We start from the raw sequence: 17,280 nt of genomic DNA, 5'->3' as shown, positions 1-17,280 counted from the left end.
GCTTAGCTTAGCTTGTTCTAAGTAGGTGCTTTAGACCACTGAGCCATCTCACCAGCCCTCAACTAATTTCTTTTTATATATATCCTACTGGTTCTCTTCCTCTGGAGAAGCCAAACTAGTGGGTCTTACAAACATAAATTTATCTTTCAGGTTTAAAGAGTAGAAGTCTAAGAACAGGGTGCAGCATGGAGGAGTCTGGGTAAGGGGCTCCTTCTGGCTTACAGGTGCTTCACCTCTTCTTATATCCTTACCTGGCAGGAAAATAACTAGAGAGCTCTCTGGGGTCACTTTGATAATGGCACTCAGGTTATCAGAGCATGGAGTTATCAAACACACACATGAGGGTTTTTCTCCTAGGACCTTATCACCTGCCAGAGTCCTACGTCACTACTGTAGGAGTCAGGAGGATGTCCAAGATCCGTCCACAGCCACACCCTTGTGGCAACTGGCCAGTTGCATTCTGGCTTCCTGACTAGAGTCCCAGTTCTTCCTACAAGCATGGAGTGAAGCTCACAGTCAAGAGAATGTGATGGCTGATGGAGTTTAGGGTGTTTTGCTTGAGGGCCATAAGCCTCTGGCCTTGTCCTATCACATATCCAGCAGGTAGATACGGCTTCTTTTAACTCTGCTGGTGAGGATGGTAAAGTCTTCCAGCCTCCATTTTGCCTTTCTCTGTAAACTTAAACCTTATGTTCAAGGTACACAAGAAAAAAAATTTTTTTTTCTTTTCCACTTACCCATTAGGTATTCCTTAAAAACAATTTAATGTTTTTCTTAAAAACTAATATGTAGCTTTGGGTCCTCTGTGTGTGGGGTACAGGATCTCACTACACAGCTTGGACTCGTAGTCATCCTCCTGTTTTCAGCCTCCCTAGTGCTGGGATTACAGGTGTGCTCCACTACACCCAGACTCAGTTGCTGGCTTAGCAAGCCTGGGGGGTGGAGCTGGCGTGGCATGGGGTACCACGGATCAAACCCCAGTCCCTGTGTTTGCCAAAGCAGGAGCATGCTCCACTGAGCTATCTTGCCGGCCCTTGGATCCTTCTTATATGCCTTGTTCTACATCACACATTGAAGCGTCAGAACACCCTCTCTGGTGGAAGCTAGGAATTCCCATTTTATAGAAGAGGACAACAAAACTCTGAGAGGCTTCCAGGATACTCAAGCCCACAGCACCAGTGAGAGAAAGCTGGAACTTAAGCTCTTGGATCATCAGACTCCAAGGCTTATGCTATCAGTGACCATCCTCAAATCCTCTGACAGACAGCCACCAAGAATGAGAGTTCTGGCCGGGTGGGGGAGGAGGTGCAAATATCTAGCACTTGGGAGTCTGAGGCAGGCGGATCCTTGTGAGTTCAAGGCCAGCCTGCAGCAGGGGTGCAGGGCTCAGGGGTTCCATCTCCCAGGCCTGCCATGCCAGCCCTGTTCCCAAGGCATGCTGAGACAGCAAATGAGACTGGGCATGGTGGCATGTGCCTGTAATCCCAGTACTTGGGAGGCTGTAAACAGGCGGATCACTATGAGAGACCCTGAACACCCTGTAGACCTTTCCCTAAAATACAAAAAAAAAGAAAAGAAAAGAAAGAAAAAGGCCAGCTTGAGTTACAAACTGAGTTCAAGCAAGGCCAGTTTCACCTGCATAGCAAAATCCTGCCTCAAAAATAAAAATCAAAGTAGTTCTTTTTATGATGCCCACCAAGACTCTTAGGCACAGGCAGTAGCTGCCTAAACACTCCTTCAATCCCTTACTATGGATGAAGGTTTTATTCATTTAGCCTTATTTTAAAAAAAAAAAAAAGGAAAAAAGAAATCTTCATTAAAAAATAAATATTATTAAAACTTTATTTCTGTTGAAACCAATAAAATTTGGTGCATCTAAAGTAAGTGTGGGCCTGAGGATATAGCTCAGTGGCACAGTGTTTGTCTAGCAAGTGTGAAATCCTGAGTTTGATTCCTGGTGTACATACATACATACACACACACATACACACATACACACACACACACACATACACACATAATAAAAATAAAGATAGCATGAACTTGTTGGTCCTTTTTATATCTTTAGGACAATTCCAATTTTCAATGGTTCCTTTCGATGACTATGTGTGCTTTCAGAGCTTAATCCTGATTTCAGACTAAAACACAAAATTAGAAATGCCAGGAATTAAGATTATAAAAAAAAACTTCAAAGTGAATTTCTCTCATTTCTTAACCTTTATTTCTTTTTAAAAATGTTATTTACTCTCCTGAGGACTATTTCTTCTGAAAACAACTTACTGACTTCTAACAAAATAAATTTTAGGATCCAACTTCCATTGATCTAGTAAATGAATATAAATATTAAAAAAGTAGAAAGTTATTTTACAACTGTCAGACACTTCCTCAAACAATGCATAATTCTTAACTACAATTGATTCTTTCAACACTTCTATTTTGAAGTATTGAATAACCTGGAGTTTGGCAAAGCCCAAATCTATTTTCTAGAACCTTAGCTCTCCCTTGTGTATAAAAATGGAAATGCACCTTGCTAGAAAATTTTGCCCCAGTAAATCTGATGACCTAATTTTTAAAATCTAAATTGCCATTTGATTAAAAAAAGTCAATTCTTAGGAATGCCATATTTCATGATACAAGGCAAATAAAACAAAAACAAGAAAATATTAAAAGTGTTCCATATGTTGTGCTTTAGATATAAGACAACAAAACATTTTTTTATAATGTATTTAGTAGAGGTACTACAGGGTCTCACTATACAGATTGAATGCATAGTGATCCTCCTGTTTTCAGCCTCCCAAGTGCTGGGATTACAGGCACATGCCACCACGCCCAGTCACACAAAACATTTTGCTAATATAAAAATGAACTATTTTGGGAGAGAAGTACACTGCCCAGAATCACTAATTCTCAGTTGAGACACAGCTGAGAGATAGATACTGGTTTACCTTTGCTTTCAGGCCGGTCACAGTTCACCTTACCCAAATAGGAGAGACACTGTCCTCTCTCAAAGATTTTTTTCTTTTTTTGGCAGAGCCAGGGATTGAACTCAGACCCTTGCGCTTGCCAGGGAAGCTCTTATTCTACTGAGTCATCTCCCTGGCCCCTCTCAAAGATTTCTTGAGAAAGAAAAACCAACAGCCTATTTGTTTATACATATGTGAAAATATTTTATTTCTCATGGTGTACTGCAACAGAATTTCACATATTTGAAACCCCAATTACGTTAATCTTTCCTCATTCTTTTTCCAATCCTTTGTGGCTACAGTCTCCAGGGATTAGTCTGCCCTTTCCTGGGTAGCGCTTAGCAGTTTGGCTACCTTTCACAGGAGGGCAGCTAAACAAACTTATTCTCCATGTACATCCTGCCACTACACAGCTTTTGAAGACACCAATCTAAATTCCACTGTGTAATGACAGTGCTTGTGTCACTGACGACCCCCTACTACTGCTCTGTGTCTCAAGAAACTCAATTTCTTTTCTCCATTTTTAGCTTCCAGAACAGAAAACTCCCAGCATTCCTCATTGTGGGCAGCAGATGTGAGGACGGGAGATACCATTCAGGAACATCTGTCAGGAGAAATGAGGTCTCTAATCTGATGGTTGATAAATCAAGGAAAAAGACGGTATTGTCTTTCCTCAAGGGTTCTTCTTGAAACCCTCTGGGCTCTACAACTAGCTGTGTGTATTGCAAGACCCGTAAATCTGAGGAAGTGGGCCTCATCATTAATATTTACAAAGCATTTATTGAGGCCAAACCACATGGGATTTGCATCTTTCTTCACCACCAGGAGCCTATGAGTTCTTCTAGAAGCAGCAGCCACACACTCATACAGAAAGACCCCACAGAAGACAAATTAGGCCCCAAGAATGGTAATGAGATACATCAGCAAATAAGAGGGGCTTTTAAAAATTATAGTTTTAAGACATTAGATCTACTGTGAGACAAAAGCATGCTCTTGAAAATTTGTTCTCACACTAGGCTGCCAATTACATATTATACAGAGCACATAATCTAGATCGCATTCCAATTATCTTCAAGTGCTTTGGGGCAAAAATCACTCAGCAATTAAATAAATGCAGGGCTATCACTACGTGTTTTAAGGAGAGGAAGGACTCTGAAACTGGCAGGACCAAAGGAAAAGGAAGAAAAGCAAAGGATGGCATTCCAGAAATTATCTTCCGTGCCACTTGGGAGCTCTGCAGTCACCCCAATTTCACAGAGCCCTTGCTTCAAGACGACAGCTGCATTATGACGCTAGGAAGATCACAGCACACACGTGGCTGGGGCTCATTCAGCTCTGGCCCAGCAGGTTCATCCAAAGCCTCCCCCGATTTGGTAGATGAAATGCCTGCTGTCACACTCATAGACACTGATATTTTTCCAAGATACTATCAAGACAGGCCAATCCTTGTGCATGTACAAATGCACACACGCAAATGTAATGAGCGATATGGCATCTTCTACTGCCTTTGATACATGGTGGAAGTGCTCTCTGGGAGTAATACACAGAATATTTTTATACCACATTGATGTTTTCTTCCACGTTTTCCAGCTGGGCCATTCCCTGTTCAGGAGCAAGACCCACTGTCTTGAGAAAGATTATGATAAGGTAGATGTGCAAAGACAAATCATACCTTTGATTTCCAAAAATAGGATTGTGAATCTGCGTGAAATAGCACTCTTCACGGGGCTCCACTGATGAAGAGAAGATGAGAGCTGCTGGGCGCAGCTGCAGCAGGCCCTCAGAGGCAGGCTCCTACACTTGCGTGAGCAAAGCTGCTTGCCCCTCGAAAGTAAGGCAACGTGCCCTCAAAGTTGTTTTTCCTGTTATTTCAGCCAAGGTTCTTTGGAGATACTTAAGAGGAAGTCAGTCAAAACTACCAAGGCATTCTGGCTCATTCTTTTTAGGTGACTTGAAGAAAGCTTGGTTCATTATGATGTTAAAATTCTCTGCCCTGAGACTTCTGTGACTATTAATTTTCTTTTTTTGGCAGAACCCAGGATTGAACTCAGGCCCTTGCGCTTGCCAGGGAAGTGCTTATTCCACTGAGCCATCTCCCCGGCTCCCATGCCTATTAATTTTCCTTTCCAGCATATGATTAAAACCCCCAAGTTAGCATCCTTAGGAATGTGCCCTCTGTCCTTTTTTAAGAACACATGGTTAAGACCTCAGAGGACTGTGCTCATGGCTGGGCCTGTCTCCATATGATGAATCTCTCTGACATGAATATGTATGAGCCCCCCCTCCCCCAGACCCTGCTTTCTTAGCTGGAGGAGAATTCTGCTTTGCCAATCAACTCCAGTGATCTTCTTTCTTGCTTCAAGTAACAAATGTCTCTCCACTCCTTTTTCTCCTGCTTGTGCATATTCGATCTGCATTCACCAAGGGGTGAAGTGCTGTCTGCTCCCAAGACCCTCCTCAGTTAGAAGCCATGCCTGGAGGAGGGAGATCCTTCGAATGGCATGAGAGGTCACTGTGTAGAGCCCTCTGCCCTGATATACAGTGGACAAGAAGTTGCTATCTTACGGGAAGGCAAGCCAGAGCACCTTCTTCTATGGTGGAAAAGGGAACAAAGAGGAAGACAGAAACAGTCAGGCCTGAAGATACTGTTACTCACTGTATAAGAAAGAATTGGACTTTCCCTTTCTTCCTGTCATAGAATTTCTAGATCTTTGCATTTCCTGATGATAGGAATTTATAAATGAGGCAACTCCTGGTGGACCCCTAAACTGTATCAGATGGAGGCTGACTCCGTAAAGACCACACACAGTCATTAGGAGGTTGGGACTCTGCATCAGCTTGATCTCCAGGGAGGTCAGATGACATGGAGATTGAGTATAATCACATGACCACTGATTTCATGGACTACAGCTATGTATCAAAGCCCCAGTAAGAACTATCAAACTGAAGCTCAGTGGACATCCTAGTTGGGAAACACAGTGATAATGCTCTGGGCATACACTGCAGCCTGGTTCCACAGAGAGAGGTCAGGGAGACTCGGATTCCCTCTAGACCTCACCTTCCGCTCCTCTTGGCTGGCAAGTATACTTGATTTGTGTACTTCTCAAGGAAGTATATTTAATAATCTGTGTTTAGTTGAAATTGTAGTTGCAAAGGGCACTTTTCTAAATTCCATGCACCGTTCTAACAAATTATAGAGCCAAAGGGTTTGTGGAAAATCCTGCATTTCTAACGAATCAGAAAAAAACTTTTTAAAAGTATAAAAGAGACCCCAAAGTGTGGGAAGAGCTTCAAGTAAGGGCAGTTTTGTTAGAAATTTTTATGCTTTAATGTAGTTCAGGTTGACCTTGAATTCTCTATGTACTTTTTGGGAATTATGCCCTTTAACTCATGGAATTTGTAGTTACTGCCAGCATTGTTTTATAGTTTAGGGTTGCAACAGAATTTTGTCCTTTGGAATTCAAACCTGGGTGATGGGAGGGTGGCATGAGGAACATGAGAATAAGACACTAAAAGTACTCAGAGGTGGGTTTATTAGGAAGCTCATAAAGCCCAAGCTTCAGGCTTTAACAAACTCTGTCTCAGGCCCTAGCATGGTTCCTCACCTTGTGTTCATATGGTCAAACAATTTTACAAAATGTGTAAATATGGAATATTTTGGATTTCTTATTATAAAAGACTTGTGAGGGGCTGGTGAGATGGCTCAGTGATCTAAAGCACCTACTTAGAACAAGCTTAGCAAAGCACAGGGACCGCGGTTCATCCCCCAGCACCACATGCCAGCCAGCCCTGCCCCCTGGTGGGCTGAGCTGGCCACACACACACACACACACACACACACACACATAAAAATTAAAAAAAAAAAGGTTTGTGAATCTACACAATTATTACATTTTTAGAAACTTCAGGCTTGGTAACCTCCTGGTGGCCACTTAGCTGTAGTGGAAGGGGCCAATTTACTGTACCCACGTGTGGAGGACGCAACCCAGAGGTAGTAGACTCCCAAACAGGACAGAAAACAGCTGACAGCAGGCACCAGGAGTCCCACTGACTTGTCAAAATCTTTGACAGCTTCTGGCTAGAGCTGTTGACCAGGAACCCGAGCCTTCAAGAGCACAGATCATCAACGTCTCCAAGAACACAAGATGAGGCCAGCTTGTCACATCCTCCTGGGATGGCACAGACCAGCAGGGCTGCACTGAGGTCTACAGAGGACCACAGCAGAGGAGGACAACCAGGCCACAGGCTCCCAAAGTCATGCCAAAACACCAGTTTCCTCCTGCATCAGATGCAGCCTTGGGAAAAGGATGGGATCAGGACCCCCAAGGAAACAGCCTATGGGGTACATCAATGTTGAACTGACCACCTCAGAAAGATGAAGTTATCTTTAGACTGACTAATAAAAAAGATATTCAATGGCAATAGGGATTTCAAAGCAATATAAAATATTTCCTTTTTGTTGTTGTTTTTAAATTTATTTATTTATTTTAAAATATTTCCATTTAAAAGCTGAGCTGCATTTGGAATCGTGACCCTCCTCATTAAAAACAACACTATACACACAGAAAATTTTGTTTTTACAATCCTCCAACTAAACACATCCTCTCAAGGACACTGGGAACTTCTTTTTGGCACAATATGATTACAGAATAAAACCTGTTTGTGATGAAACTGTAATACATTTTTCAAGTTGAGCAGCAGTATTGCTTAAACGCAACCTAAGTGTGCCGAGGCAGAGACTGCTTGCCATTCAATGAAATCTTGCTTTCCTGGGCTCAGGTTTCCCAGGTCACACTTCCCTGCCTCTTCGGCAGCTGGAGTGGTCACACTAACAGGTTCTGGCCAATAAAATGTGAGCGGAAGTGATGTGTGACCATCCAGGCACAGCCAGTTAGAACTCTGCTCATGAGACTGGAGATGACCAGGCTGCAGAGATTGGGTCCCTTTATGGCCTTTGGAGAACAAACACTGACCAGTGGGGAAGACATCAGAGACTCTGGTGAGAGTGAGAAATAAACTTGTAATGTTAAAAATCATGCTTATGTGCCTAAGGTTTAGCTGGGCACTTTGTCCCCTGCTCTGCATTCTCACACTTCAGTCTAGTGCAGTCAATGTGACACTCAGGGCACACACTTCGTTTGCACACGGAAGTCCTCAAGTCTATCGAGATATGGATTCAGCATAGAAGATACACAAAAAATCAGGCAAACTGGCCATGACCAAGAATATTAGGAAATTAGATATGAGTTGTGACAAGGGAAGTCCACTCCAGGCTCACATGAGACCGCTAACATTTCAGCCACAAGGGCTGTGATGTTAACTGCAGACAGGGAGCATATTATTCTGTTCACCCCCGGGAATAGAGTTGGGACCAGTAAGGAACAGCTCCAGGGAATGAAGATTCGGTCTAAAGGGAGAGAGAACTAACAATTCAGGCTGACCACGAACCAGAGGGGCTATGCAGACAATGACACAGTGTGTTTCCTGTGAGGGATGGCCAGCCTGCTGGCTTGGGGACCGCAAGAGCGTGTGATCTGTAGCTGCTCCATTCAGCTGCCTTCTAACTCTGCAATTCTGTGTCTTCTAAGCTTCCGCCAAGCAGGTTTTGTACAACCTTGCCAGGAAAAAGAAGAATTATTTTAGCTATGTTACAGCACTTCTTAGGCAGCAGTCCCTGCCAATCTTCCTTTCAAGGCTCTGTTGACTGGGTTCGCTCAACATGTTCAACCGCCAGCCAGGAGAGAAAAGCTCTTCAACATCCAGGCCTCTGAGAATTCCACTGTTATTACATCAAAAACATAACACGCTGATATTAAACAGGATTTCTGCTGGTGAGTAAGACAAAAGATGACAGGACGCATCTATCCTGAGTGCTTAGGCCACCGGGCATCCGTATTAATCGTGTGTCCTGCTTAACAGCAAGTTGCCAGCTCACTGTATGGCTGTGTAGTTTTCAAAAGATTCGATTACAAAAAGACATAATATAGTAAAGCTGTGCAGAGAATAGTTTTGCCCTTCTTGGATGATAAGGTACGCTGCAAGACACCTTAGGGTTGAATTATGCACATCAATTTCCACAACACAGTCTTATAACAAATTAGTTGTCCACTTTTAGATATGCCAGCTCGAGGTTAAAAAGTGGTCTACTAGATACACTAAAAAGAGAAACACTATGTGAATACTGCTGGTAAATTCGCAACATTCTACTTGCCAAACCTTAGACCTTATTTTGATAAGCATTCCCTAAAGCACAAATGAAAGAGAAAAGGTACCTTAAAATGTGAAAACTTCCTGTGAATCATGTTATTTGTCTTAAAAGCAGTCCTTATTAGAAAAGAAAAGTTCAGCCCATTCTTGCCCAATAATTTGCTTGTAACATCGATAGATCATTCATATAAAAAAATTGATGCTAACACTTTGGCCTGGATCAGCGGTGGTTCCATACTGGTCTGTTTGTCCTTACTGCAAGCTCTAAAAGGTTCACCATCAATGCCTAGATTATGGCTGTTGCAGCCCTTGTAATAACATTCCAAGTACTTAATTTATTGCTTAAATGAAATGGAAACAGAATAAAACTTTTTTGAGTTCAGAAGTGAATATTAAACAAATAAACAAAACCCTACACATTATAAAATGGACCTTAATTCTACAGGTACTATAACCTCCACAGTGAAACAAAGGAAATTCATATAACCCTGTGAGGTATGATGAAAAAGTTCACTGAAATTTTTTTTTACATATTTGCTGCTGCAAAGGGAACAGAACGTTGTCATTAACCTGCCTTTCCTTCACGTTGAGTACGTGCATCTCACCATTCTTGCCACTTGCTTAGCTGTTCTGGAAGTCCTCTTTTGTAAGTGTCTTTAGCTGCGCTCTCATGGCTGCCCAGATGTCCTGCATCAATGCAGAACATTCACAAGGCTCCTTTTTCAACAGATGTACCTATTGTATATTTATGTCTCATAAAGACTAAAAAGAAGGCCTCCAAAACTCCTTCAGAAAATGGAAAGAAGGCCAGGATAAGTGTGTTTGAAATGCAAGAGAGTATTTCTGAAGTGAATTAATGGTAACATATTTTATTGTAATAAATTTTTAAAAATTCAAATGTTGATCACATATTTTGATCATACCTTGCATTCTGAGACCATAAGAATACAACACTGAGCACGACAGGGACACCGTCACACCAACACTGCATTTTATATGCACCTGTCCAACCTAAAATGTGAACGATGCTTTACTAGTGTCTCTTTTCAGAATCCCACAGAATTCAATCTTTTCAAAATTCAGGTCACATCCCTCTCATCATATAACATCCTGAGTAAATGACATCTCAAGTGGTACCAATGCCCCATCTGCCTTCGATATCCAATCTCAAAATCCTTTTCATTGCTTTGCTGTGAACCTACCTAGTTATGTCCTGGGTCCTAAAACCCTCATTTTACAAAGCTTGGGAATTGCATTCCCTTTCGAGAACATGAGCAACTGCCAACCATTTCTTCTATTTTGTTTGGTTTTTACCCAACTCTACTTGCTATTTCCAGCATGCATTTACTGGTCCTGCCTGGAATGCATGTCTCAGGCTGTTCTGCCTGTCAAGGTACCAAGTCTGCTCCCAATAAAGGATGCAGAGCAAAACCTTCAAAGAAAAGAGCCACACTACCCTTCATGTCACACGCACGCTCCTATGAGCAATTGCCACCTGTATGTTCTATAAGGAACATAGTCAGTGATGAGAAAGCATCATTTTCCAAAGAGAAAAACACAAACAAACAAACTACAATAACGTTTCCGGTCACAGTGATCCAAGTCCCAGGCTCTATCCTGCATGTTTGTGACAGGCAGATCAGATCAAACTAACGTTACCTATGCAAACGCCCACTGATTCTGTGATTTTCATCTAATTCTGTCCTGACAAGTCACACAACCTCTCTGAGCTTCATGTTTTCCTCGTTAAACCAAGAGAGTACAAAGGCATCTTCTAGATCTCAGTGTGGCTAAGGTCTACGAAATGACACAGAAAACAGTGTTGTTCCTATGCTATGTCTTGTAAAAGTAAAACTCTGATTAAAGACCATCAAATAAGGGGGGAATACTTAAAAAGACCTTTAAGGCCCCCCTTCTACCTCATGATTCTCAGTTTGACAGAGTGAGACATGACCAGGCAATTGGTCATAAAACATTAGTGGGTCTCACAGCTCTAATAATCCTGTGCTTTCAACTGCCTATTCTAAATGCATTTTAGAATAGCAAAAAAAAAAAAAAAAAAAAAAAAAAGCCTCACTGTAGTCTTGTTCCAAGCACTGCCTTGAAACAGGATGACTCTTCCACACCAGCAGAATCTTACTTCATCGTTTATCTTCATAAGCCCCACCCCGATTGGCATGCGAACCCCTCAGAGGACTCCAGCTTTAAGCTCCTACTTTCTCCAAGCCACCAAAAACATTCTGACCACCAAGCACAAGTCAAAAAAGCCACACCTACCCTGAGCCACTGCTTCTCCGTGAGGGCGTCACTGTAGTCCACATCACGGCGCTGGCGAGATCCCCTACCAAAGATTTTCTCCTCCTCCTCCTCACATGTGAGCCTTTCCACTTCGGCATCATCCTTAATAATCCAGGAGGGCAGCTCATCTTCCTCCATTAAGCGAGGCTTGCGCTTTGGATTCCGGGCATCTTCCCTCCGCCGGTCCATGTCCATTCTCTAAAGAATGCATAAAAGTCTTAACCAAAGCGAAGGACAGAGCCACAGCACTTACAACTTCTATAAGCCCTCTTCAAGGGTTGCAGGGTCCCCTTCAGTCTCTTGTATTCTCATTGACATGTTCCTTTTTTTTTAGGGTGTTCAGGGTCTCACTACTAGATCAGACTCACAGCGATTCTCCTGTTTACAGTATCCCAAATGCTGGGATTACAGGCGTGCACCACCACACCCAGTCTCATTCGCTGCCTCAGCAGTGCCCTGGGGGCGGGACTAGCACACCAGGCCTGGGGATTGAACCTCCAGCCCCAGCACCTGCTTACAGGTGCTTTAATCCACTGAGCTATTTGGCTGGCCCTCTAACTCACCCCTAAACCACAGTATATAGGGAAAGATTTCACAGATAAAAGCTTCCTTTTCTCTGTACCTATATTCTGGATTTACTCATGTATTTCAAAACGATCTTCATGAATTCCTCTTCTTAGTCTGTGTGTGTGCAAAGTATCCCCTTAGGTAGCAGTCAGAAAATTCAAGATGGAGATGAATTTTAAAATTTAAAATTTATTCATTTCCTGGAAGAAATAAGCTTTTTTATTTTGGGGGGTACCAGGGATTGAACTCAGGACCTTGTGCTTACCAGGGAAGCACTTATTCCACTAAGCTATGTTCCTGGCCCAGAAATAATTTTTTTAAGTACTCAAGAGAAAGTTCGGGGCTGGTGAGATGGCTCAGTGGTCTAAAGCACCTACTTGGAACAAGCTTGGCAAAGCGCAGGGACCGCGGTTCAATCCCCCAGCACCACATGCCAGCCAGCCTGCCCCCTGGTGGGCTGAGCTGGCCACACACACACACACACACACACACACACACGAATAAATAAATAAAATTAAAAAAAAAAAAGAGAAAGTTCATTGAGAAAGTACTTCCTTTAGTTCAAGAGAGCTCATACTTTTCATTAAGTAGCAATTAATTCATTAATTAATCAGTATTAGTGAAATCTTGGGAAAAATTGAGCCAAGGTGTCACTGCAGAATAGCTATCCCCAGCTGGGCAGGTGGAAGCATACAAAGGCTTGGATTAGTCAGTTGCCATGAATGAATGGAATTCCCAATACAACATGGACACAGGCTTAGCTCTTATGAAAATGTTACAGCACAAAGAACTAGACCTCCGAGGTCATCTTAACTGACCAAGTTTTATGCAAAATGTCATCCTTCTGTAGCCTCAAAATGTCTATATCTCCACCTCAGCTTGCCTTTTAAAAATCACTTCACTTGCAAATAAGCTGAGTTGCACATACTTGGCTTTAAACTATAGCTAAATAATCTGATAGATTAAAAAAAACAGCAAATAAAACCACCACTGCCATTCTGGATACCTGACATAGCACTAGCTAGAGATATCATTTCCACAATCAAATAGATCATTAATTATTTACCTTTTCCCTCTTCCTTCGGTTCTACTGTACTGAAACAGGGATTGGATATATTTTTTTCTGAACATGAAGTATCTACCTCTTGCACCCAAATACGACCTTTAGAATCTATATAAAAATTCAAGGTCAAAGCTCCTTAAACTATACTTCAACATTTTTGGCAAGTGTTGCACTTCCAGGATGGGGTACGGTGCAGTCCCACTGGTAGATAAACACGGCCATCCTGCTGTCATGGGTTCTACTTAGCTCACAATGTCCTGCTTAATCCAGCCTTCTAATAGTTTGGTATCAGAAATGCGACCAGCCAAACCCTCAAAATTAGCATGAGAAGGATGGTTCATTTACAGGAGGATCTAAGGAGGGGCTGCATAAAGCAACTTCCTGGCAGTTACTAGATAACCAATAAAAATGCTTCTCATTAATGTTCCGCATTGACATGACAAAATATTTCCACTTTAAAAAAAAAAAATGCTCTATTTACATTACCTATACCAAACCCTGTCAAAGTACTTAAGTTATACAACTGTCTAAAATTGACAGAATAAATATTTTCTGATTTAAAAAGAAAATTACATGTGTGTGGGTCTCTTTTGAGAAAGACAGATGCAACTGCATAAGTTTGAAGCCTCCACAGAGAGTGTACTTCCACAACTCCACAACACAGTATAAATCTTTTTCTTTCCTTTTTTTTTTTTTTGCAGTACCGGGGACTGAACTCAGGACCCTGTGCTTGCCAGGCAGGCACTTATTCTACTGAGTTATCTCCCCAGCCCCAAATAATTATGTATTCAATTATTTTAATAACTTTTTTTTTTGTGGTACTGGGGATTGAACTCAAGACCTTGTGCTTCCTAGGCAAGTGCTTATTCTACTGAGCTATCTCCCTTGCCCCTCAGCTGCTTCTTTAGTCACTAAGTACCCTGATCCTTTTTTTTTCCTGGCTCAGCCCACCCTGGGGCAGGGCAGGCCCCCCGGCCTGAGCTTGCCTGAACGAGTGATTTAGACTGCTCAACTAGCTCCCTGGCCCCAGAACCTGATCTCAAGACCTGATTATACACCTTATACTTACAAGTACAATAATTTTAAAAAGTATGTCTTGCTTCTGTAAAGAACACAGTACCTAAAAGCCCAATGTTTGTATGTTAGCAAACCATTTCAGATATGTATCTTGGGCTGTCAACACTTTTAGGGAAAATTTACGGCTCACTGATATGAAGATAACTTTCTGAAGTCACAGTTTTAGAAGCAGAAAACAATACAAAAGTTTAAAAAGACAGGTTTTATTTTAAAGCCATTATCTACTTATCTTGTTTATAGTATCTATGACTCTATTAATTTTATAATGCATTCTTTTATAATAATTGATAAAGTATTTAAATATTTAAAACCCACGATCTTATTCAAGCTCACATTCCATTCTTGTTTCTCAATGAACCTTTTAATCAGAGTAGCTGGCAGGAATTCAAAATTTATTTCCTGCCCCCTGGTGGAAGTGTTAATGAACAATGAGCCGGCCAAAGCCAGCCAGCAGATTAGAAGGTATTAAAAACCGAACAAGACAAAAATCCACATCATTCCCCAAACGGAAGCCAACCTGAAAGAAACAGACATGAAGATTCACCAAATCAAAATACCTGTACAAGTGTGTTCCCTAGCCATTCTCGCCTGTTAGGTGTCTGTTCACTTGGAAATATATTTCCAAGGTAAAAGATTTTGCCTGGGGCAAGCATTCACATTTTTTCCCTAAAGTTTTTCAACTTCTAGGAATATCCATCCCCGAAGTAGGGGAGAACTATTCTTTATCCTTTCCTTTAGGATTGATAGTAGAACTCTCTACAACCTCTGGACCTAACCTAATTTGTATAGTGCCAGGTAATTTCTCCTGCATCCTGAAAATATCTGAGGCCATAGTAGCGCAGAATCATTGCCGATCAGTGATCAGGCAGGGAAGCTGAGGGGCTCTTGACTTCATACCACTCCCTGTTGTCCACATTTTAATAAATTCCTGGAGGAGGAGGATCTCTACTTCCAATTTGTGTCCCCAGTCTCCTGAAGTCGAGTGTAATCTAGAAATATGGTGATCAACAGTGAGAATTCAGAAATTCAGGTTATATGGAGACTGTGTGTAGGTTACGTCTTCCGATTGCCCTTTCTCTCCAAAATGACTTGACCCAGGTAAGGCAGCTTTTGGGGAGTAGGGGAGGACAGGAGGAGCACATATTCAAGGTTAGGAGTTAGTTTAGGGGTGACTGCTATGGCTATCTCAAGTTTCCCAAGAAAGAGTTAAAGGTCTTTTTATCATGAATCATTAGGTGTGACACAATCAGTTGTTCCCTAGACAAAAATCACAAAACTCTGCAGCATCCACAGAGCCAGAGCTCCATTCTCAGATTGTTTAGGCTAAAAAGGTGGAAATTGCAAACCCACTGGGTCATATTTGGCCCACAATTGTGTTTTGCTTGGCCCACAATGTTATAGTAATTTTAAAGCCCTGAATTTAGTTGCAAATACTCTGAAATCCTGAGACTGCATATAAAACGGATTTCCAGCTTCTCTTGCAAATTTATGATTTCTGGCTACATGGTTCGCACATTTCTACCTTGTCGCTTTGTCCCAAGAATCAGCATCTTCCAGCCACTTACCCACGCTGCTTGCTTTGTTTGCACAGGCCTCTTACCTGAGATTGAAGGGCATACAAATTCAGGACTTTTGATTTTAGGGTTCTGCAGCTAAAGCTATGATTTGCATTTATTCACTCCCTCCACAACCAAGTTCAATGTCTTTGACAAAGAGCAAAATGATCAAAGACCCTGGAGGAAACCTCTGAGCTTTATGTATTCGAACCCATGCGGACATATTTACAAAAGCCTGAAGCCTTGTAAATATCATCATTCATTCAGTAGCTGTCTATTAAGTGACAGCTACATGCATTGGACTCATCTGGCCACTGAAGATACAGAGTAAACAGAAGAGCAAACACGTAGGAAACTCCGCTCCATGAGGTGCTACACGGCCTTCCCTCACCTACCAGCTTGCTCCCCTCAAGCCCTGGCTTGCAGCATGCCACGTGGATAAATACAATGCTGGTTTCCACAAAATTACACGTGCTACGTATTATGGAACTTCAAGGTTGAACGTGGGTATTACATTCTTAAATGCCAAAGTTCTTTTAGACCTACTTTGTTCCAAGAAAATCCAGGCATTTTTGCTCTTTAAATGAAGGCTACACCTTCCTTGATCTGCGTGGCTTAAGCTGGCTTTCAGCAATGAGGAGAAGAGGCGCACCTGTGTCATGTGGGGTGCTGTTGCCCACCTGTCCCCCCAGGATCATGTTTGCTTTCACTGGAAGGAGGCAGCTAGGACACAGTTGTGTGCTCCGGTGCCTCCATGAGCTAGACAGGCATCTAGCTGTCTAGATGTCTAGATGAATGCTGTTGGGCTGGGGCTAGAGAGGCACTAGGTGTGAGGGCATACCGGACCCCATGGCCTGTCCAGAGAGTGCAGCTGCTACTCAGCTCCGGCCAACTGCTTCTCTACAGTGTTGGGACCGATGCTGCCCAATCTCATTTTTTAAAAAGAAGCCAGAATTCAAGATTCTTTTTATGTTGGCAACAAATGCAAAATTTTAACAAACGCTATGCGGGCCAAACAAAATACGTCTGCAGGCTAAATCCAGCCAGTTTGCAGAGTCTGAATTGAAGGAAGGCACAGGCTTCATAGTGAAGTTCTGCCAGGGCACACAGGCTCCAGGCATCTTAGTTAACAGGAAAAAAGGGTGGAGCAGGAAGGCAGTAGGTTGTGGTGATTTTCTGAAACATTACCATAAATAGGTCAAACTCCTCTTCTCGCCGAGCAATCATTTGGTTCAGAGTCTCATCGTCCGGCACTTCATCTTCTTCCTGGGTTAAAACAGAATGATAGACTAGGCATCAGGAGAGAGGCTGGGAAGCTGAGGGAGGCATGCACCCATAAGGGGGATCTGTCTTGCACTCCAGAAGGGTCCTAGTCCTCAATCCAAACAGTAAAGAAGATTCCCAAATTTAGTACTTGCCATTCATATTTTGCAAGCTATTCATATCATCTTTCCAGAGCAAAATCGATAAAGGGAGGAAATGCAGTGCATCCTGAGACACACCAGCTCTCCTGGGCATGTATCTGTATTCTGTTGCTTTTATTTTATTT

The 17,280-nt window shown here is 42.3% G+C and overlaps 1 protein-coding gene across 6 annotated transcripts in view; it reads right to left on the bottom strand.

Annotated features, from left to right (window-relative positions):
- Smarca2 (SWI/SNF related, matrix associated, actin dependent regulator of chromatin, subfamily a, member 2) overlaps nt 1–17,280 on the bottom strand; it is a 189,710-nt gene that overhangs the window by 60,908 nt on the left and 111,522 nt on the right. For 3 of the 6 annotated variants that reach the window (XM_023721874.1, XM_023721876.1, XM_023721875.1), the window contains exons 26-28: nt 16,920–16,997; nt 11,448–11,666; nt 7,499–8,370 (exon numbers count right to left, since the gene is read on the bottom strand). In XM_023721874.1, coding sequence (XP_023577642.1) covers nt 8,311–8,370; nt 11,448–11,666; nt 16,920–16,997 — 357 coding nt within the window. In that variant the 3' untranslated portion in view covers nt 7,499–8,310. Of the gene's footprint in view, nt 1–7,498; nt 8,371–8,457; nt 8,578–8,700; nt 8,743–11,447; nt 11,667–16,919; nt 16,998–17,280 lie in introns of those variants that run through there. The other 3 variants (XM_023721877.1, XM_023721878.1, XM_023721884.1) reach the window with 3 other exon arrangements.

The sequence above is a fragment of the Octodon degus genome, unplaced genomic scaffold, assembly GCF_000260255.1.
Source record: "Octodon degus isolate 3935 unplaced genomic scaffold, OctDeg1.0 scaffold00087, whole genome shotgun sequence".
Taxonomy (NCBI): domain Eukaryota; kingdom Metazoa; phylum Chordata; class Mammalia; order Rodentia; family Octodontidae; genus Octodon; species Octodon degus.
Note: the sequence above shows the minus strand (reverse complement) of the source record. Positions and strands in the feature narration are given on the sequence as shown.